The 25481-nt window shown below is 42.4% G+C and overlaps 1 protein-coding gene across 1 annotated transcript in view; it reads right to left on the bottom strand.

Moving 5' to 3' along the window:
- The window catches only part of PSD3 (pleckstrin and Sec7 domain containing 3), a 482251-nt gene that overhangs the window by 85496 nt on the left and 371274 nt on the right, over positions 1-25481 (bottom strand). Inside the window, exon 12 of the mRNA XM_052661313.1 lies at positions 9896-10089. Coding sequence (XP_052517273.1) covers positions 9896-10089 — 194 coding nt within the window. The remainder of the gene's footprint in view (positions 1-9895; positions 10090-25481) is intronic.

Here is a 25481-nt window from a genome sequence, read left to right as displayed (position 1 = left end):
TCTGCAGGTCAGGAAGCAACAGTTAGAACTGGACATGGAACAACAGACTGGTTCCAAATAGGAAAAGGAGCACGTCAAGGCTGTATACTGCCACCCTGCTTATTTAACTTATATGCAGAGTACATCACGAGAAACACTGGGCTGGAAGAAGCACAAGCTGGAATCAAGACTGCCAGGAGAAATATTAATAACCTCAGATATGCAGATGATACCACGCTTATGGCAGAAAGTGAAGAGGAACTCAAAAGCCTCTTGATGAAAATGAAAGAGGAGAGTGAAAAAGTTGGCTTAAAGCTCAACATTCAGAAAACGAAGACCATGGCATCTGGTCCCATCATGTCATGTCAAATAGATGGGGAAACAGTGGAAACAGTGTCAGACTTTATTTTGGGCGGCTCTAAAATCACTGCAGATGGTGACTGCAGCCATGAAATTAAAAGACACTTACTCCTTGGAAGGAAAGTTATGACCAACCTAGATAGCATATTCAAAAGCAGAGACGTTACTTTGCCAACAAAGGTCCAGCTAGTCAAGGCTATGGTTTTTCCAGTGGTCACGTATGGATGTGAGAGTTGGACTGTGAAGAAAGCTGAGCGCCGATAAATGGATGCTTTTGAACTGTGGTGTTGGAGAAGACTCTTGAGAGTCCCTTGGACTGAAAGGAGATCCAACCAGTCCATTCTAAAGGAGATCATCCCTGGGTGTTCTTTGGAAGGAATGATGCTAAAGCTGAAACTCCAGTACTTTGGCCACCTCATGAGAAGGGTTGACTCATTGGAAAAGACTCTGATGCTAGGAGGGATTGGGGGCAGGAGGAGAAGGGGACGACAGAGGATGAGATGGCTGGATGGCATCACCGACTCGATGGACGTGAGTTTGAGTGAACTCCGGGAGTTGGTGATGGACAGGGAGGCCTGGCGTGCTGCGATTCATGGGGTCGCAAAGAGTCAGACATGACTGAGCGACTGAACTGAACTGACCTGGATTGAATGCAGCTAAGTGAGCCCCCACACAAAGGCTGCTCCAGACCTATCATGTGTGCATGTGCGCTAAGTGGCTTCAGTTGTTTCCGACTCTTGGCAACCCTATGGACTGTAGCCTGCCAGGCTCCTCTGTCCCTGGGATTTTCCAGGCAAGAATACTGGAGTGGATTGCCATGCCCTCCTCCAGGGGATCTTCCTGACCCTTGTAGCCACATCTCCTAAGTCTCCTGCATTGGCAGGCGGCGTCTTTACCACTGGCACCACCTGTGAAGCCCAGCCCTACTGGAACAAAGGGTAAACGCAAGACTTTAAAGGGTTCACCTAATCAGCAAGTCGCTCATTTGGACAGTGGAATAAAATCCAACTTTCTTTAAAGGAACAGAACCATATCCACCCTGAAAAATGTCACAGTGTCCGGCACCCAAATAAAAATTGTCAGGAATGCAAAGACTGTAACAGTCCCAGAAAAGACAGAATGAAACTTGAAGAGACGGACCTTAAAACAGCTATTGTCAACATGACAAATGTGCTCAAGGATATTAAGAAAGATACAAACTTGATAAGGAGAGAAACAGAGGATAAAAAATTTCACTTTGCAGTGTCTAAGATAAAAATTCTCTATGTCGAATAAAAATACTGTGGTAAACTTGAAGAAAAAGCAATAAAAATTATTAAAATAAAGTACTGAAGAAACAAACAAAAAAAGAGTTGGAAAAAATGTAATATGGTGCAACATATAGGGAACTAGGGTCCCAGAAAGAAGGGTGGGTACGATAAAAATGATGACTAGAAAAATTCTAGAATTGGTGAAAAACATAAACCAATGAATCCAAGAACATAAAAATAATCACCAAGCAAGGAAAACATAAAGTAAAACACCTCACAATAAAACTACTTAAAATCAAAGATAAAGAGAAAAATTTTGAGAGTGGCCAGAGGGGCAGAAATCCACACTATGTATAGGGGAACAAAAAATGATAGCAGACCTTTGTCTAAGCCACACAGGGCAGAGAACAATGGAATATATTAAAATTTTAAACAAAAATGAAAGCATTGCCAAGGAATTCTACACCAGTGAATATAAATTCCTAAGGTTAAGGGGCAGCACAAATTATTTTAAAAGCCAGTAAAACATGAGAACCAGCAGTTTACTATAAGATATGTTGAAAGAAATTGTTCAGGAAGGAAAAAAAAAGATACTAAACAGAAATGCAAAATTGGAAAAAGGAACCCAGTACACCAGCCATGGTCAGTATATGAGTAAATGTAAAGAACACATTTCTTTTTAAAGCAAAAATAATAACAATGTAGTATGAGTTTAATAAACATAATTAAAATGTATGATAATAGCACGTTGCTAGTAAAGAGAAAGGGGAAACCTGTTATAAAGGTTTCAAAGTACTCATAAAGTAGTAACATTTGAAGGCAGACTGACAAGTTAAACCTTATACTGTAAACCCTCCAGCAATAATGAAAATTATTAAAGATGTATAACTAATATGCCAACAAGTGAAGAAAGACTGAACCACACACATCCACATGCAATCCCATAAAAGGCAGAGAAAGAGGAAAAAATAAAAATCAAACAGCCAGATGGCAGAATTAAAGTCAACGATATCCACCATTATTATAAATGTAAACACTCCAATTAAAAGACAGTTGGTAGAAAAGAACCACCAGTACACTGTATAAAACAATTTTAAAGACAAGATCATGGAGTAAGAAAATAAAGCTAGAAAAAATTTCTGTATATTATGCAAAAATTGAAAAGAAAGCTAGAGTCACTATATTCAGTTCAGTTCAGTTCAGTCGCTCAGTCATGTCCCACTCTTTGCGACCCCATGAACTGCAGCACGCCAGGCCTCCCTGTCCATCACCAACTCCCGGAGTCCACCCAAACCCATGTCCATTGTGTCGGTGATGCCATCCAACCATCTCATCCTCTGTCATCCCCTTCTCATCCTACCCTCAATCTTTCCCAGCATCAGGGTCTTTTCCAAGGAGTCAGCTCTTCGGATCAGGTGGCCAAAGTACTGGAGTTTCAGCTTCAGCATCATTCCTTCCAAAGAAATCCCAGGGCCGATCTCCTTCAGAATGGACTGGTTGGATCTCCTTGCAGTCCAAGGGACTCTCAAGAGTCTTCTCCAACACCACAGTTCAAAGGCATCAATTCTTCAGCGCTCAGCTTTCTTTGCAGTCCAACTCTCACATCCATACATGACCACAGGAAAAACCATAGCCTTGACTAGATGGACCTTTGTTGGCAAAGTAATGTCTCTGCTTTTGAATATGCTATCTAGGTTGGTCATAACTTTCCTTCCAAGGAGTAAGCGTCTTTTAATTTCATGGATGCAATCACCATCTGCAGTGATTTTGGAGCCCAGAAAAATAAAGTCAGCCACTGTTTCCACTGTTTCCCCATTTATCTGCCATGAAGGGATGGGACTGGATGCCATGATCTTAGTTTTCTGAATGTTGAGCTTTAAGCCAACTTTTTCACTCTCTACTTTCACTTTCATCAAGAGGCCCTTTAGTTCTTCTTCACTTTCTGCCACAAGGGTGGTGTCATCTGCATATCTGAGGTTATTGAGATTTCTCCTGGCAATCTTGATTCTAGCTTGTGCTTCTTCCAGCCCAGCATTTCTCATGATGTACTCTGCATATAAGTTAAATAAGCAGGGTGACAATATACAGCCTTGACGTACTCCTTTTCCTATTTGGAACCAATCTGTTGTTCCATGTCCAGTTCTAACTGTTGCTTCCTCACCTGTACAGAGGTTTCTCAAGAGGCAGGTCAGGTGGTCTGGTATTCCCATCTCTTTCAGAATTTTCCACAGTTTATTGTGATCCACACAGTCAAAGTCTTTGCCATAGTCAATAAAGCAGTCACTATATTAATATTAGACAAAGTAGATTTCAAACTAAGGAATGTGACCAGGAATAAGGAAGGTCTTTTCAAGAGGACATAAAATGCACAGTTTTCAGGAATGCAAAACAGTACAGTTTGGAAAGTTTAGAAGTTTATTAAAAAATTAAATGTATACTTAGGATACATCCCAGCAGGCTCATTCCCTCACCCTTAGGTCCTCTGAAGAGATGAAAACATTTGTATATGCATAGACTTGTTTGAGAATATCCAAAGCAAGTTTATTTATAAAGCCCCAAACTGAAAACACAAAAGCCCAGCTGGTGAATGTGTAAACTGTGGGATATCCCAGCAATGGAATGGATCTGCAAAGAACACAACCAAGCAAAAGAAGCCAAGCACAAAAAGGTATGTAGGATTCCATTCACTGAAATTATAGGAAAGAGAAAGCTCAGTGCCCAAGAACAAATAAGGGTTGCCACTGGGAGTAAAGTGGAAGGAATTAACTACAAGAACTTTTTCAGCTAATGGAAATGTTATATGTCTTGTTGTGATGGCAGTCACACAACTGTATACATTTTTAGAACTCAGACGATGTGCTTGAAGTTGATAAACTTTAAGTTCAGTTCAGTCACTCTGCTGTGTCCAACTCTTTGAGACCCCATGGACTGCAGTATGCCAGGCCTCTCTGTCCATCACCAACTCCGGGAACTTACTCAAACTCATGTCCATTGAGTCAGTGATGCCATCCAACCATCTCATCCTCTGTCATCCCTTTCTCCTCCAGCCTTCAATCTTGCCCAGCATCTCCTCCAGCCTTCAATCTTTTCAAATGAGCCAGTTCTTCGCATCAGGTGGCCAAAGTATTGGAGTTTCAGCTTCAACATCAGTCCTCCCAATGAATATTCAGGACTGATCTCCTTTAGGATGGACTGGTTGGATCTCCTTGCAGTCCAAGGGACTCTCAAGAGTCTTCTCCAACACCACAGTTCAAAAGCATCAATTCTTCAGCAGTCAGCTTTCTTTATAGTCCAACTCTCACATTCATACATGACCACTGGAAAAACCAAACCTTTGACTAGACGGACCTTTGTTGGCAAAATAATGTCTCTGCTTTTTAATATGCTGTCTAGGTTGGTCATAACTTTAGTTCTAAAGAGCAAGCGTCTTTTAATTTCATGGCTGCAGTCAACATCTGCAGTGATTTTGGAGCCCAGAAAAATAAAGTCTGACACTGTTTCCATTGTTTCCCTATCTACTTGCCATGAAGTGATGGGACCAGATGCCATGATCTTAGTTTTCTTAATGTTGAGTTTTAAGCCAACTTTTTCACTTTCCTCTTTCACTTTCATCAAGAGGCTCTTTAGTTCTTCTTCACTTTTTGCCATAAAGGTGGCATCATCTGCATATCTGAGGTTACTGATATTTCTCCTGGCAATCTTGATTCCAGCTTGTGCTTCACCTAGTCCAGCGTTTCTCATGATGTACTCTGCATAGAAGTTAAATAAGCAGGGTGACAATATACAGCCTTGATGTACTCCTTTTCCTATTTGGAACCAGTCTGTTGTTCCACAGTTCTAACTGCTGCTTCTTGATAAACTTTCAGTTCAGTTCAGTTCCGTTCTGTTGCTCAGTTGGGTCTGACTCTTTGCGACCCCATGAATCGCAGCACGCCAGGCCTCCCTGTCCATCATCATCAACTCCCAGAGTTCACTCAAACTCACATCCATTGAGTCAGTGATGCCATCCAGCCATCTCATCCTCTGTCGTCCCCTTCTCCTCCTGCCCCCAATCCCTCCTAGCATCAGAGTTTTTTCTAATGAGTCAACTCTTCGCATGAGATGGCCAAAGTACTGGAGTTTCAGCTTTAGCATCAGTCCTTCCAAAGAACACCCAGGACTGATCTCCTTCAGAATGGACTGGTTGAATCTCCTTGCAGTCCAAGGGACTCTCAAGAGTCTTCTCCAACACCACAGTTCAAAAGCATCCATTTATCGGCGCTCAGCTTTCTTCACAGTCCAACTCTCGCATCCATACATGACCACTGGAAAAACCATAGCCTTGACTAGACGTACCTTTGTTGGCAAATAGTGGATATAAATTTTCACTGGGCTTTGTTGATGGCTCAGCTGGTAAAAGAATCTGCCTGCAGTGTAGGAGACATGGGTTCAATCCCTGCGTTGGGAAGATTCCCTAGAGAAGGGAAGGGCTACCTACTCCAGTATTTTTGCTTAGAGAATTCCATGGACAGAGGAGCCTGGGGTTGCAAAGAATTAGACATGACTGATTATCTAATTATCATTAGAAATTATGCACTTTTCTGTACTAAAAATGCTGAATCATCTTGTCCATACGAAGGTGATCTTAAAATCCATGAAAAGTTGAATTGGGAATATTTGGGAAGAGCCTGAGGACTACAGCCTGAAACTTCAAGGCTCCTTGTGCAACCCCTCTCTCAAAGGCAGAGGTGAAGAGCCCTGAGTGGTAACGCAAGCGTAGGAGTCAAGTCTGCAGACTGGGCCCAGTCGGCCCCATCTCACCTGAGCCATCTGTTTTCCCACCTATTTTGGGTTCTGAGGCAGGATCAGAAACAGAGAGTGAAGCAGAGGCAGGCAACAGGCAGAACATCTTACGTTGCTAAAAAGAAAAAGCCTGTGATATTTAAAACTGTCCTAAACAACCAGAAATTCCCAAAGGAGATAACTAAGGCTTTGAAGCAGTCATTTGAAAGGATCCAGGGTCAGACCCACCTGCTGATGTCAGAGAGCTTCTCAGAGAGGCTGGGGCAGCTGCAGCCCTCCTGGGACACACAGGAGCCAGCCATTGCAGATGCCCGCTCTACCTCAGGACATGGGCTGGCAAGCGCCCTGTGGGTCCTCCCCTTGACTGACGAGGCTCGGCACCCAGCTACACCTCCACCCACCAACCTGAAGGAACCAGGAACTCAGGCCAGGCAGTTAACTAGGTGGGGACACAGTCCCTCCCACCAGAAGGCTGCCTTAAGGCCTCCCTGAGCCCACGGCTGGCCCTGAACACACCCTGTCCACCAGAGGGTCCAGGACCTGGCTGCACGCACCAGCGCCCAGGACCCAGGCCTGGGAGCCCCAGGCCCCTGCAGCCTTAGACCCCAGGACCCAGCTCCATGCAGAGTGAGCAGGAACCAGCCCCAGAATCTGGGCCTTGGCCCCACTCCCCATGATCCTGCTTCTAGCCTTGGGACCAGCATCACCCACCAGCAGGCAGAGACACACCCAAGGAAAACTGTAGCCTTGGAGCCTGAAGACTGAGCCCACCCACAAGCTGGGCCCTGGCCTGCCTACCTTCAGGCCAACGCCAGCTCTGAGGGACACTGGGTCCCTTAGCCAGCTGCCCCAGGAACAGAGGCACAATTCCAGCACTGGCACCCCTGGGTCCTGCAGTTAGACCCCAGGACCTGGCTCTGCCCGTCACTGGCCCAGCATGCACCCTGGGGCTCACCAGGAGTGAGGCAGCCAGCCACCCTGCGACTCAGGCGCATCAACCAGTGAGCAGCAACCTCTACTCAAGGAGGGCCTAGCAAGCAACCAGACCAGGGCCAGCCATGCCTACGAGACTACCCCGTAGCCAGCCCACCACAAGGGGAGGACCCACAAAGCCGTCTTAGCAGGCACCCCTGGAGCACAGAGCCCTGAGTGCTGCTGGGCTACACAGGAAGTCCCTGCCAAAGGTCATTCTCCAAGGTCAGGAAACGTAACCAAGGTATCAGATACAGAGAAATGAAACCAGCAAATAAGGCACAATGGGATGACAGGATAACATGTTCCAAACATAGGAACAAGTAGAAGCCCTAGAAGAAGAACTAGGTGGAGATATGCAATTTAATTGAGAAAATGTTCAGGGTACCAACTGTAAAGACGACCAAAGAACTCGAGAGAAGAATGAATGAACAGAGGCAGAAGTTGGGGCTTTTTCACAAAGAGTTAGAAAATACAAACAACAGCTAAACAGAGATGAAGAACGCAGTAGCTGAAATGGAAAAATACACTCCGGGGAATCGGCAGTAGATGAAATGATACAGAGGATCAGTGAACTAGAAGACGGACAGAAGAATCAAAAGAAATGAGGATAGTTTAAGAGATCTCTGGGGGCAACATCAAGGGCACCAGCGCTCTCAGTGCAGGGGCACCAGAAGGAGAAGAGAGAATGTGGACGACAACATACTTGAATCCATGATGGCTGAAGACTTCCCCATCCTGGGAAAGGAAACAGACTACGTGGTTGAAAATCCGCAGTCTTAAACAGGCCCAACCCAAAGGGGGCACTGACACACTGCAATTAAAATGGCAAAAATGAAAACTAGACACAGAATACGAAAAGCATCAAGGTAAAAGCAGCAAGTTACTTACAAAGGAGCTCCTATAAGCTATCAGCCAACTTTTCAGCCAAGATAAGTGTCCATCAACTGACAAATGAATAAAGAAGATGTGAGACACACACACACACACAGACACACATGCATGCATGCACACAATGGAATATTACTCAGATATGAAGAAGAATGCGATTCTGCCATTTGCAACAATATGAATGGCTCTGGAGAGCATTATGGCTAGTGAGATAAGGCAGACAGAGGAAGATAAACACTATGTTTCACCCCTTATTCATGGAATCTAAAAAACAAATGAGTGAATATTTCAAAAATGAAACAGACTCACAGATATATAGTACAAACCAGTGTCTACCATGGGGAGAGGGATGGGGAAGGAGCAATATAAGGGTGGGAAATTAAGGGGTAAAAACTACTACATATAAAGTAAATAAGCTACAGGGATACATTGTATAGTACAGGGAATTCCAGCCAATATTTTATAACAACTATAACTGGAGTATAACCTATAAAATTTTTGAATCACTATGTTATACACCTGAAGATATTATAAATCAATTATACCTCAATAAGAAAAGAATAAATATGATACACAAAATAATAAAGAGAAAGAAATGCAGGAAATGCCCTGGAGACAATTCTTCATCTTCAGGTGTTTCCTTGCCCCTTTTTCCTAATCTGTTAGGCTTAAGTTTCACTTGCAGCTGGCTTGCAGACACGATGTTGTTGGAGAAGACGAAGTAGCCTGAGGAGGCTAGTGTGCAGGGCGCCTAGAAAAGGTGGTGGGGCAGTCCTACAGAACTGGGGGAGCGTGAGCCAGCATCAAAGCCACACTATCGCAACATTTCTCTTCACTGCACCCTGGCAGAGCATGCTAGAATATGCTAGCACATGAAGGAAAATATGCACAGTGCAGACGGAAGCAGCGGGACTGTGCATCCCAGCACCGCAAGCCTGTGTCTGCAGGAGCAGCCTAAAGCTGGGCATACGCAGCAGCTATCTCAGTCCACCCATTGTACTGCCTACATGCAACTGCCATTTCACCCTCTGCAAAGGCCATTCTAGACACAGACATACTCCATTCCACCTGGACTCCCAACATCACACGTCAGCAGGCCATCCTGTCACATGGGCCTCCTTCTGTTTCCCAGGACGAAGCACACATGTTGCCTACACACACCTGTCCCTCCTCCACAGACGTCCATGCTCCACGTGTGTGCCTGGATCACAATTCTGTCCCTCCTTGCTTTGTTTCCAGGGCCTCGTGCTATTTATTATTCTATGTGTTATAAGTTGAACCTTTCCTTCAACCACCAGAAATGGAAACTCCATGATGATAAGGCTCTTGTCCTTTCTATATACTTCTATATTTTTGATGCCTAGCGCATGGCAGGTACTCAAAGTTATTTGCTGAAGGCAGGAATAAATAGATGAATAAGAGGTTAGAAATGAATAATCTGTGAGTCTTCTGGTTCTGAAGTTCTAAAGTTCTATTCGCAGAAGATCGAGTACATAAGGGATTTATGATTTAGGGTTAGAGGTTTTATCAAATTTCAATAATATTTCTCTAAATAAATATCATTTTCTTTATTCCTTTGCTTCAGATAAATTCACTTTAATTTTGCGCTTATCTTAAAGATGAAATAAAGGAGACAGGAAATGTCAACAAATGATGCTTACTCTTCTTTCCATCCATATCTGCATGGATTTTCCGAGCCAAGAACCCGCTTTTGTACACAGCGGCATTGGGGTCGTGAGGAATGTCCAGGAATGGGTTGGTGGTGCTCCCAATGCGGCTGATGCTCTTTGGATGCGTTCCATTAGCCTTCTCGTCGGCACCTTCGGACACAGACTTTTTTTTCTCTTCATCGTCTCTAAAAGGATAAAACAAAGATGGAACACAAGGGTTGAGTAACACAATATTCACTGAACGGTTATCTGGTGTAAGAATGATCATACTTTCTAATGGCCTGTGGGTCCTGATGACAAGGACCACGATAAGGACAGCTGCGGTTCGCTAAGCATCTCCTGTGTGTCAGGCATCAGTGACCATGCAGTCTTGGCAGACTGACATTAGTATCCTACACCACAGGTAAGGAAACAGACCCAAAGTTCAGATAAATATGCCAAAGCACAGTCCCAGGAATTACAGGAAGAGGCTGAGAGGATATGACTGCAAAGGCTCCAAAGCCTCTGCCCTTTCCATCTACTACAGAACCCTCAGGTTTGTCTGCTTTCAAAACAAGTGGAGCTTCTCTGGCAGAGACCGTGATTTTGATTTCTGCATGCCCTAGTATAGTGCCAAGCGTGTAGAATACGACAGGCAGAGACTAAGTCCAGTAAACAATGTTAGACTATGCCTGCCAGATAACCAGGTAATCTCTACTAATAACGCTCAGGTACAGCTGTCAGTGGGTTTGGACGGGGCACCACTCACGGTGCTTTGGCAACTCATGCACAGTGCTTCGGCTTTCCCATGCATCCCATCACCAACTGAGGAAGCCCCTGGTTGCCCAGCCCTGCCTTCAGAACCCCTGTTCCTCCAAGCAGGGAAGGTTTACCTCTGACATTACAATGTACATTAAGGAAGACGGAGGCGGTCAGAATCACTTAATAAAGAGGGGGAAGAGGAGAAGAAAGTTAACAAGCTCTGACATACTGCTGGAAAACACAACCAGAATAGGAGCATTTGTCTTATTTCACCTGTTTCAGTGTCCTGAATCACCTCTGGTTTCATTGTTGTTAAGCTTTGAACATTGAATTTTTTTCATGAACATTTCTACCAAAATATGGAATCTAGAAAAATGGTACTGATAAACCACCTTGCAGGGCAGGAATAGAGAGCGGACCTACAGGCACAGCAGGGGAAGGAGAGGGTGGGAAGTGCTGATATACAGACACTAGAGGGAGGCTGCCTATAGCTCAGGGAGCTCAGCTCCGGGCTCCGTGATGACCGACAGGGATGGGGTCGGCTGGTGGGAGGGAGGCTTACGAGGGAGTGGATATAAGCATAGCTGATTCACGCTGTTAGACAGCAGAAATCAACACAATATGATAAGGAACGATCCTCCAATGAAAAATAAAAACTAATGATAAGAAATTCAACCAAAATAGCTACCACCAAAATATATTTAAAATAAACCACAAGCTTAATAATCACCAAAGTTGCTTGTTTGGTTTTCAGAGAAAAACAGCATTTTTTTTCCTTCATTGGTATTTTATAAATAATTGTGAAATATATGAAAATATCACTGGACTCAGGTAACTGTATTTTACTTTTAATTTAACTTTTATTAATAGACAGTTTTGGGTTTGCAAAAGTACAGAGTTCCCTTATGCTCATCAATCAGTTTCTGCAGTGTGAATACTCTTTGTTTTGGTCACACCACACAGCAGCAGGGATCTTAGCTCCTTTACCAGAGATGGAACCCAGGCCCTCTGCAGTGGAAGCGTGGAGTCCTAGCCACTGGACCCCATGGAATCCCCCCAGTGTTAACACCTTACATAACCAAAACAAAACTGTCGGAATTAAGACGCTAATACAATACTAAGAAGTGAACTTCAGGCTTCATTCAGAGTTCACCTTTTTTTTTTTCCCACTAATGTTTTGTTTCCAGGATCCTATCCGTGACCCTACAGTACATTTAACTGTCATGAGTCCTTTGTCACCTCTGACAGTGACGATTCTTAGGCTTTCCCTTGCCCTTCATGATCTAGACACTTGGAAGAGTACTAGTCGGTGGTTCTGTATGTTTGTTTGATGTCTTCTCATGATTAGACTGGGGCTACACATTCTTGAGAAGGATATCATGGGTGACGCCCTCTCAGCCCACCACATCAGGAGGTAGGTGTTTTATCATTAGGGGGATGAACATGGATTACTTGTTTAAGGTGGTTAGGGGCAAGTTTCTGTACTGTGAAGTTACTCTTTTCCTTTGTAAATGATTTTGGGGAGATCCCTTGTGACTATGAAAACATCCTGTTTCTCCTTAAGCTTCTGACCACTAATTTTAGCATTCATCTGTGGATCTTGCCTATGACAATAATATTTTAGTCATCTAATGGTGATTTTTTTTAAATTTCCCTAATTTCTTCATTACTAATTGGAATTCCTGCGTGAGTATGGACACATAGATATTTATCTTATTCTTTGGATTATAGTCAAATACCACAGTTACTCTTTTGTTCAAATTTTTCCAGCTTTGCTCATTGGATGACCTACGAAATAGGCCTCCGTGTCCTAGCAACGTCTCATCGTTTTTCCTTTCTGTTTTGTAAGTACATCCTTTCTTTCAGACACCACAAGATGCTACCTCCAAGCTCATCTTGTATTTTTCTTGTCTCAGTCCTGGAAGAAACCACTCTCCAAGGAGTCCAGTCCTATTTACCGGAGAATGGTACTTAGAAACCAAATCTAGGTGCTAGGTGTGCCCACTGCCTCTAGGTCCTCTCAACAGAAACACCTAGGGAAATGTGTGTGTAATAAATATACATACACATACATATATATAAAAATATATAAAACATTTATATATATACATTCATCCAGCTATCTATCCCTCCCTCCCTCTCATGAGTTCATATGAATACATAGTGATATCTCCAACACAAGACAAAACTCATTCCAGCCTTTGCCCTTTGCTTCTCTGTATTTCAACAGTGAGACACCTGGCTCTCTTATCTATAATATACTTAATTTATTTATATGTTCAACCCTAATGAATATATATAACAAAATGGTTACACAAGTCATTTGGAAAACAAATTAATTTTGTATGGTCTGAACTATATCTTGCATTCCCCATACTGTGGCCAATATTTAAGAAAACCTACTACTCCTTGAGATGCACAGTTCGGTGGAAATGTGCGACGCATCATGTATCCACCATCACAGGACCAGACAGAACGGTTTGGCCACCCCCACCCCCTCGCTCCCTTCTTTCAGTCACTTCCTCTCCCTGACCAGCTCCTGGAACTACCAGTCTCTCTTCCTCTCCAACAGTTTTGGCATTCTTAAAATGTCACATAAATGGTTTATTTTACTTGGCAAAACATACTGAATACACATCCATACTGTTGCGAGAATCAATAGTTTGTTCCCATTTATTGCTGAGTACTATCTTATTTTCTAGACATACAGTTTATTTATGCATTTACTTTCCCCTACCCCACCTCCAGCTTTACTGAGGTAAAACTGATTTATTTAGTTTTATATTTATTATTTTATTTCTGGCTGATGGGGTCTTTGGTGCTGCATGTGGGCTTTCTTGAGTTGTGGTGAGCGGGGGCTACTTAGTAGTTGGGATGTGAGGGCTCCTCACCGCGGTGGTCTCTCTTGTGGCAGAGCAGGGGCTCTGGGGTGAGTGGGCTTCAGCAACTGTAGCACGCAGGCTCAGTTGCCCCACAGCATGTGGGAATCTTTCTGGGTCAGGGATCGAACGGTGTACCTTGCATTGCAAGGCAGATTCTTAACCACTGTAAGACCAGGGAATCACCTAATTTACTAAGGTATTTTAAGTATACAACCTGATCATTTGATATACACAAGCATTGTAAAAGGTTCCCCAATATCGAACTAACAAATTCAATACTTCACATATTTACAGATGTATTTATTTTTGGTAAGAAATTTAAGTATAGCTCTCAGTAAATTTCAGTTATACAATGCACTGTTACCAACTGCAGTCACCATGCTTTACATTATTTGCTCAGAATTTACTAACCTTTCAGCATCAAGTTTGTACCCTCTGAACAATCTCTCCTCATTTCCCCCACCCCACAGGCCCTGGAAACCACTATTTTACTCTGTTTCCATTTAGTCGCCAAGTTGTGTCTGAATCTTGTGACCCCATGGACTGTAGCCTGCCAGGCTCCTCTGTCCACGGGATTCTCCAGGCAAGAATATTGGAGTGGGTTGCCATTTCCTTCTCCAGGAGATCTTCCTGACCAGGAATCGAATCCGGGTTTCCTGCATTGCAGGCAGATTCTTTACCGACTGAACTATGAGGGAAGCCATTTCCTCATAAACTAAATTTTAAACTTAACTTCAAAACTTTTAACTAAACTTTAAAACTAAAGAGCCTCTTGATGAAAGAGGAGAGTGAAAAAGTTGGCTTAAAACTCAACATTCAGAAAACCAAGATCATGGCATCTGGGCCCATCACTTTATGGCAAAGAGATGAGGGAAGAGTGGAAACGGTGACAGACTCTATTTTTGGGGCTCCAAAATCACAGCAGATGGTGACACACAATGAAATTAAAAGATGCTTGCTCCTTGGAAGAAAAGTTATGACCAACCTAGACAGCATATTAAAAAGCAGAGACATGACTTTGCCAACAAAGGTCCGTCTAGTCAAAGCTATGCTTCTTCCAGTAGTCATGTGTAGATGTGAGAGTTGAACCATAAAGAAAGCTGAGTGCCAAAGAATTGATGCTTTTGAACTGTGGTATTGGAGAAGACTCTTGAGAATCCCTTGGACTGCAAGGAGATCCAACCAGTCCATCCTAAAGGAAATCAGTCTTGAATATCATTGGAAGGACTGATGCTGAAGCTGAAATTCCAATACTTTGGCCATCTGATGCAAAGAGCTGACCCATTGGAAAAGACCCTGATGCTGGGAATGACTGAAGGCAGGAGGAGAAGGGGACAACAGAGGATGAGATGATTGATGGCATCACTGACTCAATGGACGTGAGTCTGAGTAAACTCCGGGAGTTGGTGATGGACAGGGAGGCCTGGCATGCTGCAGTCCATGGGGTCACAAAGAGTCAGACACGACTGAGTGACCAAACTGAACTGAACTGAAACTTTAAAAGCAATTCTAGGTATAAGTGATGCCCTGTGGTATTTACCTTTTCATTTCACTTCATTTATTTACTTATTTCACAATGCCCTCCAGTTCATCCAGGTTGTAAAAAATGACAGAACTTCTTTCCTGGTTTAGGGCTGCATAGTACACCTCTCTCTTTGTGTGTGGGGTCTTCATCTACTCATTCACAGCTGGACATTTGGTTGTTTTCATATTTGGCTATTGTAAACAATGCTGCTCTAAACATGGGAGTACAGAAACCTCTGAAACAACTTCTTTATTTTGGCTATTTATCTAAAAGGAGGATTGCTGGAACATATGGTAGTTCTATTTTTAACTTTTTGAGGAACATCTGCAATCTCTTCCACAGTGGCTAGGCCAGTTTACATTGCCACCAACAGTGCTTTTGTGGGTTCTCTTTCTGTAACAGACTTGCCAGCATTTGTTACCTCTTCCCTTTTTGATAACAGACATCCTAACAGGCGATATCTCTCGTGGTTTTGATGCATTTCCATAATAAGTGATGTTGAGCACCTGTACATGTACCTGTCAACTTCTTTGGAGAAGGCAATGCAACTTCTTTCATGTCTCTTTGGAAAAAAATGTCTACTTAGGTCCTTTCCAAACTTTGAGTTATTTGATTTTATGCTAATGAATTACAGAAAGTCATTGTATACTGTGGAATAATTAACCAACTGTCAGATATAAGATTTGCAAAAAATGTTCTCTTATTCCATAGGCTGCCTTTTCATTTTGTCAATGGTTTCATGTTATGCAGAGCTTTTTAGTCTGACGCAGCCCCACTTATTTATTTTTGCTTGCTGCCAAATTAAAAAAAAAATCGGTCAAGACCAATGTCAGGGAGTTTAATGGTTTCAGGTCTTATATTCAAGGCTTTCATCCATTATGAGTTGATTTTTGTGTTTGGTGTAAGATGAAGTCCAGTTTCATTCTTTTGCGTGTAGATACGCATTTTCCTAACTCTATTGAAGGGACAACACTTTCTGCACTGGACATGCTTAACTACCTTGTAAATTAATCTCTGGGTTACTGGGTTCCATTGATCTATGTGTCTGTTTTTATGTCAGTACCATACTGTTTTGATTGTTTTATAGTTTGAAACCAGGAATTTGTGATGTATCCAACTTTGTTCTTTTCCACAAGACTGTTTCGGCTATTCAGGGGTCTTCTGTGGTTCCATACAAATTTTAGCATTGTTCTAGTCCTGTGAAAAATGCCATTGGGATTTGATAAGGACTGCACTGAATCTTGATTGCTTTGAGTATTACGAACATTTAACAATATTAATTATTCAAATTCATTAGCACAGAATATTTTTCATTTGTGTCCTCTTCAGCTTCTTGTATCAATGCCTTATAGATTTCAGGGTATACACCTTTAACTTGCTGGGTCAAATTTATCCCTAAGCATTTCATTGTTTTTGAGGCTACTGTAAAAATGACTGTTTTCTTAATGTCTATTTCTGATAGTTTACTGTTGGTATATAGAAATGTGACTGATTTTTATATATTGATTTTATATTATTCACTTAATTTATTAATTCTAATAGTTTTTGGTAGACTCTCTAGGGTTTTCTCTGTATATTACCTTGCCACCTATAAATAAAGACAACGTCACTCTTTGCTTTTCAATTTGAATGCCTTTTATTTTTCTCTCCTAATTGCCACGGTATCCTTATCTTCCTCCTGATTTTAGAAGAAATATTTTTCGAGGTTAAGCATGATGTTCACTGTGGGCTGGTCACACATGGCCTTTATTATGTTATGTATGTTCCCTCTATACTCAGTTTTTTGAGAGTCTATTACAAATGGCTTTCTGGGTGGCTCAGACAGTAAAGAATCTGCCTGAAATGGAGACCCAGGTTCCCCTGGATCGGGAAGATTCCTTTGGAGAAGGAAGTGGCTACCCCCACTCCAGTACTCTTGCCTGGAGAATTCCATGAACAGAGGAGCCTGGCAGGCCACAGTCCATGGGACTGCAGAGTCGGACATGCCTGAGCAACTAATACACACACAGACGTTAGAAATGGATGATGAATTTTGTCAAATGCTTTTTCTCCATCTACTGAGATTATAAGATTTTTATCCTCTGTTTTATTAATGTGATGAATCACATCTATAGGTTTACAGATTTGACCCATCCTTGCATCCCTGGAATAAATCCTACTTGATCTTGACATATGTTGCTTGTATTGCTGAACTCGGCTTCCTAATATTTTGTCGAGGATTGTTCGCATCTGTGTTCATCAGAAATCCTAATCTGTGATTTTGTTTTCTGACGTGTCCCTGTCTGGTTTTGGTCTCAGGGTGAAGATGGCCTCATAAATGAGTCTGATGGACATTCTCCTCTTCATTTTTTTTTCGATAGCTTAAGGATTGGCACTAATTCTTCTTTGAATGTTTGGTAGGATTTATCACTGAAGTCATCTGGTCTTGGACTTTTATTTGTTGTTTTGTCTATTTGATCCGTAATAAAATACCTGTCCAAGTAATTGCTAGCAACTGGTCCATTCAGTTTAATGTTTTGTTTTTTCATGGTTCACTCTTTGTACATTGTGTGTTTCTAGGAATTCATCCTTCTCTTCTACTTTGTCCAATTTGTTGCCGTAATAAAGTCTCTTATGATTCTTTGCATTTCTGTGGAATCAGTTATACTTTCTATTTCACTTCTAATTTATTTGAAGTCCTCTTTATTTCAGTCCATATAGTGTTTTTTAAAATGTTCTACTGAGGTTTTTGGAGAAAGAAGTGGCAACCCACTCCAGCATTCTCACCTGGAGAATCCCATGGACAGAGGAGCCTGGTGGGCTACAGTCCAGGGGGTCACAAAGAGTCAGACATGATTAAAGTGACTTAGCATGCACATAGTGAGGTTTTTGGATGAAAGTATGATTTTCCTCTGTATATAAACATTAGCCAAAAGAAGTAGTTACACGAATATGGGAGCCACTGGCTACACATGGCTACTTAGAACTTAAAGTGTGGGTAGTCCAAATTGAAATGTACAACAAGTAAAGAAAAGAAAATATACCATATTTCTAAAAGACTTTGTACAAAAAAGGAAAATATTTCAACAGTTTTTATGCCTATTACATATTGACATGATAATATTCTAGATACACTGGGCTAAATAAAAAATAATTTATAAAATAAACTAGTTTTATCTTTTTTGTTTTACTTTTATGATGTAACTACTGGAATTTTTTAAAAATTACTTCTGTGGCATGCATCTCATTTCTTTTGGAAAGACTGTTGTTAGAGAGGCTTGTATATCCTAAGACATATTAAAATCAAAAACAAAAACAGGAGAATGATAATTGAGAAATGTTCAACACAATACCGCTTAGTAAAACCCTGACAGTAAAATGAGGGCTGAAAGTACTCAAGCCTGCAAAACAGGTATTCTTCATATCACAGAAGTTACCGGAAAGACCACGGCACCTTACAGTCGAATTTGCTTCATTCCTTATTGTGTCGCTGCAGAGTTTCATTGCTTTTACAGACATCATAAATCTCAGTGTTTTCCCATAACGGAGGCTGCTTCCCCTGCATATCGGAGCAGATATAAACTAATCCAATTTACTGATAAAAAGAATTCTATAGATTTATCTGCTATCAGCAACAGAGCTTTTGTTGTTCTCGAAATAAACTGCATCTTAAGTCCTGGACTTCGACCACCCAGTGGCTCATACATGGTTACACAGAGGACAGGATGAAGAATGTGTTGGGAAAGTGAACTCATTTCTACAGAAAACTGCCCACCTATCTAGGACTTTTCTGTGTACAGTGAACCACTAAGACATACAAATAGTTCTGTTAAAATAAGAGGAGACATAGCAGGGCTCTCTGTCTTACTTGTGAGGCGAATGATTCATATATGAATATTTTGTACATTTAAATACCCTGGTAGAATATATTCTACTGAGATACCAGACATCTCAATACCTTACAACCTACAAAATTCCCCAACACATCCTTCATTCTGTCCTCTGTGTAATCATGTATGTGCCACTGGGTGGTCTAAGTTCAGAACTTAAGATGCAGTTTATTTTGAGAACAACAAAAGCTCTGTTGCTGATAGCAGATAAATCTATTTCTCTGTTCTAAGATCGACTGTAAATGATAAAATTTACTGTATCCTATATTACTTATGACTTTTATTTTTAAACAAAAAAGATAAGGAATCATACTAGTCCACCCAAGTCTTATATTTCCCTGGAACAACTGCTTCTTAAAATTGGCAAGAGCTCAACATCATTACACTGACCCTGCCACTGAACAGATTTTGAACTACTCCATTTGGCAAGTCTTAGCATAGTGGTATATCAAAGCTGTTACGCTAGCACCAAACTCAAAAAGTAAGCTATCTTGAAGGGACTTAGTTATATGAAATCTAAATTCTGAATTTAAATATAAATTGGTGGGACTTTCGTGGATGTGGATGTGTGTTTGCGTCTGGGGAAGGGAAGGAGTAATAGCTGAAATGAAAACAAAAACCTCCAGAGCAGACCTGGAATATTTACTTAACTTGAACTCATTCAGAAACAATCATGAAGACTATGATTTTGGAGCTGGACAATAAAGGTAAGCTCCAGAAATTTTCGCCATTCAAACTGAAATTCTAAACTTTTTAAATTAGCAACTTCTCATTCCCCCTACCCCAAACACTGGCAGCCACTATCCCACTTTCTGTCTCTATGAATTGGAGGACTCTTTCCACCGTGTTATCAGTGGAAAGCATTTGTCTTTCTATGACAGGCTTATTTCACCTAGCATAAAGTCTTCTAGGTCCACTTAGTTATCACAAATGACAGGATTTTCCCATTTTTTTGTGGCTGCATAACATCCCATTATATACTCCATAACTTGATCCACGTATCCAGGATGGATACTTAGGCTGTTTCTGGTCTTGACTGCCATAGACAGTGCCGCTTCAAACATGGGAGTGCAAATAGCTTTTGATTATTTTCATTTCCTTTGGATATCGTCGCAGCAGTAAAATTGCTGGATCATACGGTAGCTTTGTTTTTAATTTTTTGAGAGACCTCCATAATATTTTCTGTAGTGGCTATACCAGTTTACAAGCCCATCAACAGGGCAGGAGGGCTTCCTTTTCCCCACATCCTTGTCAGCATTTATTGTCTCTTGCCTTTTTGATGATGGGCATCCTCAATAAGCATAAGGTGATTTCTCACCGTGGTTTTGCATTTCCCTCATGATTAGTGATATTGAGCATATCCTCGTGTACCAGCTGGCCTTTTAAGTACAATTTCTTTGGGAAAATGTCTAGTCAAGTCTTATGCCCACTTGTTAATTGGAATATTTGTTTTTTTGCTATTGGATTGCATGAGCTCTTTATATATTTGGATATTATCCCTTATCAGAAAAAATACAATATTTCCTCTCTCACAGGTTGCTTTTTTTGAGGGGGTTTACTTTATTTTACTTCTATCTCTTCAGAACAAGTTACTAAATAAAGTGGCTGAATCTCTGTTCTTCACTCTAGCATCTTTGATTTTTAAAGTTTATTTTTAATTGAAGTATAGTTGATTTACCTTATTATATTTGCTTTTTCGCTTTGTTGGTTATTTCTTTTGATGTGAAGAAGCTTTTTGTTTGATGTATTCCCACTTGTTTTTCATTTTGTTGCTTGTCTTTTAGGTGTTATATCTAAAAAACCATTGCCAAGACCCACATCAAGATCTTTTTCTCATGTTTTCTTCTAGGAATTTCATGGTTTCAGGTCTTACATTCAAGTCTTTAACCCACTTTGACCTAATTTTTGTGAGTGGTATAAGATAGTTATCTAGTTTCATTCTTTTACATGTGAAGATCCGATTTCCCCAGCAACACAGATTAGAGAGACTTTTCCCCATCGAGTATTCTCGGGTCCTTCGTAAGGTGTCAGTTGGCCGCATGCGCTTGGCTTTCGCTGGGACCTCAGTCCTGGTCCGTTGATCTCTCTGTTTTTATGCCATCACCACACTGTCTTCATTGCATTGCCTTTATAAGCGTAGCTTGAAATCAGGAAGTGTGATGCTGCCTGCCTGGATGGGACCCAGGGTCTGCAAGGCTCCCTGTTTGGGATCCTGAATCCGTCCAGAGTGTGCCCTGACATCCTAGTTAGGTGAACTTACTGCTTTTGCCTTGCAGATGGAGGAAGCCTGGGGGTGCGCTCGGTGTTCAGCACCACTGTGAACAGGGCTGCTGATGGGCAGCTCAGCTTCCTGGGCATGCTGAGAAGGTTCCCTGGCTGGGTGGGTGCAAGCTGCAGGTGGCAAAAAGTGGGGCTATGAATTAGTCCCCCTTCCTGAACTCGGCCAGAAGAGCAGCTCCAAGGCCGCTGGTGCGGTCTGTGTGCGGTCCTGACTCCAGCTGCCCTGTGGCCCAAGTGCCCTGGCCAGACAGCTTTGGCTCTAGGGGCGATCGGCTCTGCTTCCCCTCCTCTCAGCTTGAGCACTGCTGGGTTATGCAACTTCCAGGAGTCCACAGCAGCCCTTCCTGTCAGATGGGGCTGGGGCCACACTCGGCAACAGGGATGACTATGACTCCGCTCTTCTGTCGGGGCTGGAGTCAACCAGGCTCCAGGGCCGCAGAACTTCCTCATCGGGGACCTCGTTTAGGCAGACCTACACCCTGCTCAATTGCCCTGGTCAGCCTGGGCCACTGACTTGGGTCAGCATGAGCACAGCTGCTGGTTGGGTTAATAGTTGGTCATGCAGGTAGGAATGCTGTCTGCCAAGCCCCTCTTCCTCTCCCCATCTCAGACACCCAGGACCAAGTCCCAAAGCTCCCAGGTGATTCCCAAGTGCGAGATCAGAGCAGGGACTCCTATAAAGACACACACAGTGCTGAGTGCGGGGTGAGGGGGGCAGTTCTGGTTGGTGGCTGGTTCCCCCTTCTCATGGCGGGGAACCACAAGCTCAAGGGAGACCCCTCTGCACGGTGTGGGGCGGGAGGCACTGGCCTGGGGAAGGGGCCGTGCAGTCAGCACGCAGCTCTCCTCCTGCCCTTCTGGTGCTGGCTGCTTTGACTCTGGGGTCCAGGGGTGCTTCCAGCTCCTCTCTGCTCCAGGAATCTCTCAGGAGTGTCTTTTTTTTTGTTACTTGTTGTTCTTAGGAGGGGGAGTAAAGTCGGGAACAACCTGTGCTGCCATCTGGATGACGTCCTTACTTCTTTTTCATTGACGTATAGTTAATGTATAACATTATGTAAGTTACAGGTGTACAATATAGTGATTCACAATTTGAAAGGTTATACTCCACTTATAGTTATTATGAAATACTGCTTATACCCCCCATGCTGCACCGTGTTTCCTTGTAGCTTATTTTATACAGAGTAGTCTGTGCCTCTTAACCCTCTACCCTCTGTTGCCCCTCCCTGCTTCTCGCTCCCCACTGGGAAACGCTAGCTGGTTCTCTCTGTGACTGTTTTGTTGTGGTTGTTGTTGTTATATTGACTAGTTTGCTTTATTTTTTAGATTCCACATATAAGTCATATCACATAGCGTTTTCCTTTCTCCGTATGACTTATTTTACTGAGCATAGTACCCTCCAAGTCCTTTCAGGTTGTCGCCAATGGCAAAATTTCCTTCTTTCTATGACCGAGTACTATTCCAGTGTGCACGCTTGTGCATGTGTGTGTCACGTCTTTATCCGTTCACTGCTGAAGTACACTCAGGCTGTACCCATGTCTTGACTACTGTGAACAGTGCTGCTAGGCACAGTGGGCAGCATGCGTCTTTTTGAGTTCGTAATTTTTCAGAACACAGAATTTTAGGTTGGTGAGGTTTTTCTCTCAACACTTTAAATGTTTCACTATACTCTCTGCTTACATAGTCTGAGTCAGAGGTTCTTGGGTTTGTTCCTTTAAAGGTAAGGTGCTTTTCTCATCCAGCTTCTTTCAAGACTTTTCTCCTTATCTTTGATTTTCTGCAGGATGTAAATGAAATGCCTGGCTGTACTTTTTTTTTTTTTTCTCAGCTGCAATTTTTACCCAGCTTGGTTTTCTCGGTTTCCTGGATTGATGGCTTGGTGTCTGGCCTGAACTTGGGGAGAATTCTCGGCCATTGCTGCTTCCAGTATTTCCTGGTCCCTCTTCCCCAGGCCGTGTTTGTGTCTCTCTCTCTCTCTTTCTGGCACTCATTATGTGCATGTTCGTAATCTTCTGAAGTTGTCCCAGAGTTCATGGATATTTTGTCCCTTCTCCTCTCCCAAGTGTTTTTTCTCTTTGCCTTTCTGTTTTTGAAGTTTTTATTGACATATTCTTAAGCTCACAGAGAGTCTTTTCTCAGATGTGACCAGTCTACTAATGAGCTCATCAGAAGCATTCTTCACTTCTGTTACAGTGTTTTTGATCCCCGGCATTTCTTTTTGATTCTTCTTAGATTTCCATTTCTTTGCTCACACCGTCCATCTGTTCTGCATGCTGTCTACTGTATTCATTAGAGCCCATGGCACAGTAATGGTTGTTTTAAGTTCCTGGTCTGATGATTCCAAATTTCGAGCCATGTCTGAGTCTGGTTTTGATGATGGCTCTGTCTTTCCAAACCATGCACCTTTTAGTATGGCTTGTAATTTTCTCCTTAAGTCAGAATCAATGTACTGAGTAAAAGCAACCGCTACAAACAGGGCTCTCGTGGGGAAGGGAAGCACTCCACAGATCTGGGATTTGGTCTCGGTCTTTAACGGCCTGTGCCTGGGAACTGTGAACTTCACTGTGCTTCTTAGTGCCCACCCCGAGCATCCCTCAGCAAACCCAGAGGGTCGGGCTTGTCTCTGCTCCTTCAGTTCTGGTTTCTCAGCCTACATTCAGGTTAGGGGGTGCTGAGCCTAGCACGTCCGGCAGTCACTCAGATCCCCACTGCATTTTCCAATCCAGCTTTCTAGGGTGCTTGAACTTAGGGTTATAAAGTGGATGACTCACTTCATTTGACTCAGTACTTTGTGTACATACTTCTCTTGCCAGAACACTGAAAACAGGAGTGGGGTATGAATTAGGTCCTCCACCTTGAGCATCTAGTCATTACCATGAACATCATCCTAACTTAATTTCTTAATCCCACAACCACCCAAAATAGATGCAGGTTATCAACGCAGTGAAAAATCAAGGTTCAGACGGTCAGCCTCTCATGGGCAGGTAATGGGGGGCCTCCCTGATTAAAAAGATTTGAAAGTCCCCATCTACAGGGATGCCTGTTGAGCACAGAAGGCAGTGAGCAGCCAAGCCCTTGCTTGTCTCCGGGAGGGAGTCACTGCCAGCTCAGAAATGATTACAAGGAGGCTTTGCCTGCCAGGCAGTGTGCTAGGCAGTGAAAAGATCAGAACGATTAAGGCCCTTTGAAGTACTTATAGTCCAGCAAGGGGAAAAATACAAATGATAATGAGTAGTAAGTTTTTATAAACAGGAGTCTTATAATACAGACTTTGATAGAGGTGAGCACAAACCAGTGTAGGACCAGCCAGAAGGGAAGAGTTCATATCAAACATGCTGAATAATAAGCAAAAAGAATCTGTGTGGAGTCTAGTGGGGTGATGAACTGTAGTGATTATCATACAGCTCTGTAAATTTATAAAAAACCATGAAATCAGACACTGAAATGGATGAATTTTACAGTATATAAGTTATACTGGAGATCAGACCAGTCAGTCCTAAAGGAAATCAACCTTGAATATTCATTAGAAGGACTGACGCTGAAGCTGAAGCTCCAGTGCTTTGGCCACCTGATGTGAAGAGCTGACTCACTGGAAAAGACCCTGATGCTGGGAAAGATTGAGGACAGGAAGAGAAGGCAGCGCCCGAGGACAAGATGGTTGGATGCCATCACCAACACAACGGACATGCGTTTGAGCAAACTCTGGGAGGTGGTGAAGGACAGGAAAGCCTGTGTGCTGCAGTCCACAGGGGCGCAGAGTTAAACGTGACTGAGTGACTGTCAACAACAAAGTCACACCTCAGTAAATCCATTCCTAGAAAATGAATACAGTGGTTGAGCGCAGGGACAGAACGTTAAGTTGAATATAAACCCAATACTGTGATCAAGTGATTGCTGGAAAATAAAGTGAAGAATAATATTATAAAAAATGTGCTGACTTGTCATGGGGCTTCGAATTTACATCCTGGGGCACAGGCAGGTTGAGTTTAAAACGGACCTGTCTTTGTCACTGACCAAAAAAAGAAAAATGAAGTTCAATTTTAAAATTATGATGAAAACAGGAAATATATTTTGTTTTCTAAAATTACCTTATTCTGACATAGATATCTTACCTGTAAAAAAGAGAATATGCTTTTATTAAAAATGTCAAGCTCCATTATTAGCCCTTTAACACTAACGAGAATGCTGCCAGATGGGAGGAGGAGGTAGGTTTTCTGAAATACAGGATCTGACTACATGTACAACTGCTATAGCATCCTTTCCAAACTGAGAAAAAATTAACT

This window comes from Budorcas taxicolor, chromosome 24 (genome assembly GCF_023091745.1).
Source record: "Budorcas taxicolor isolate Tak-1 chromosome 24, Takin1.1, whole genome shotgun sequence".
NCBI classification, from domain to species: Eukaryota; Metazoa; Chordata; class Mammalia; order Artiodactyla; family Bovidae; genus Budorcas; species Budorcas taxicolor.
Note: the sequence above shows the minus strand (reverse complement) of the source record. Positions and strands in the feature narration are given on the sequence as shown.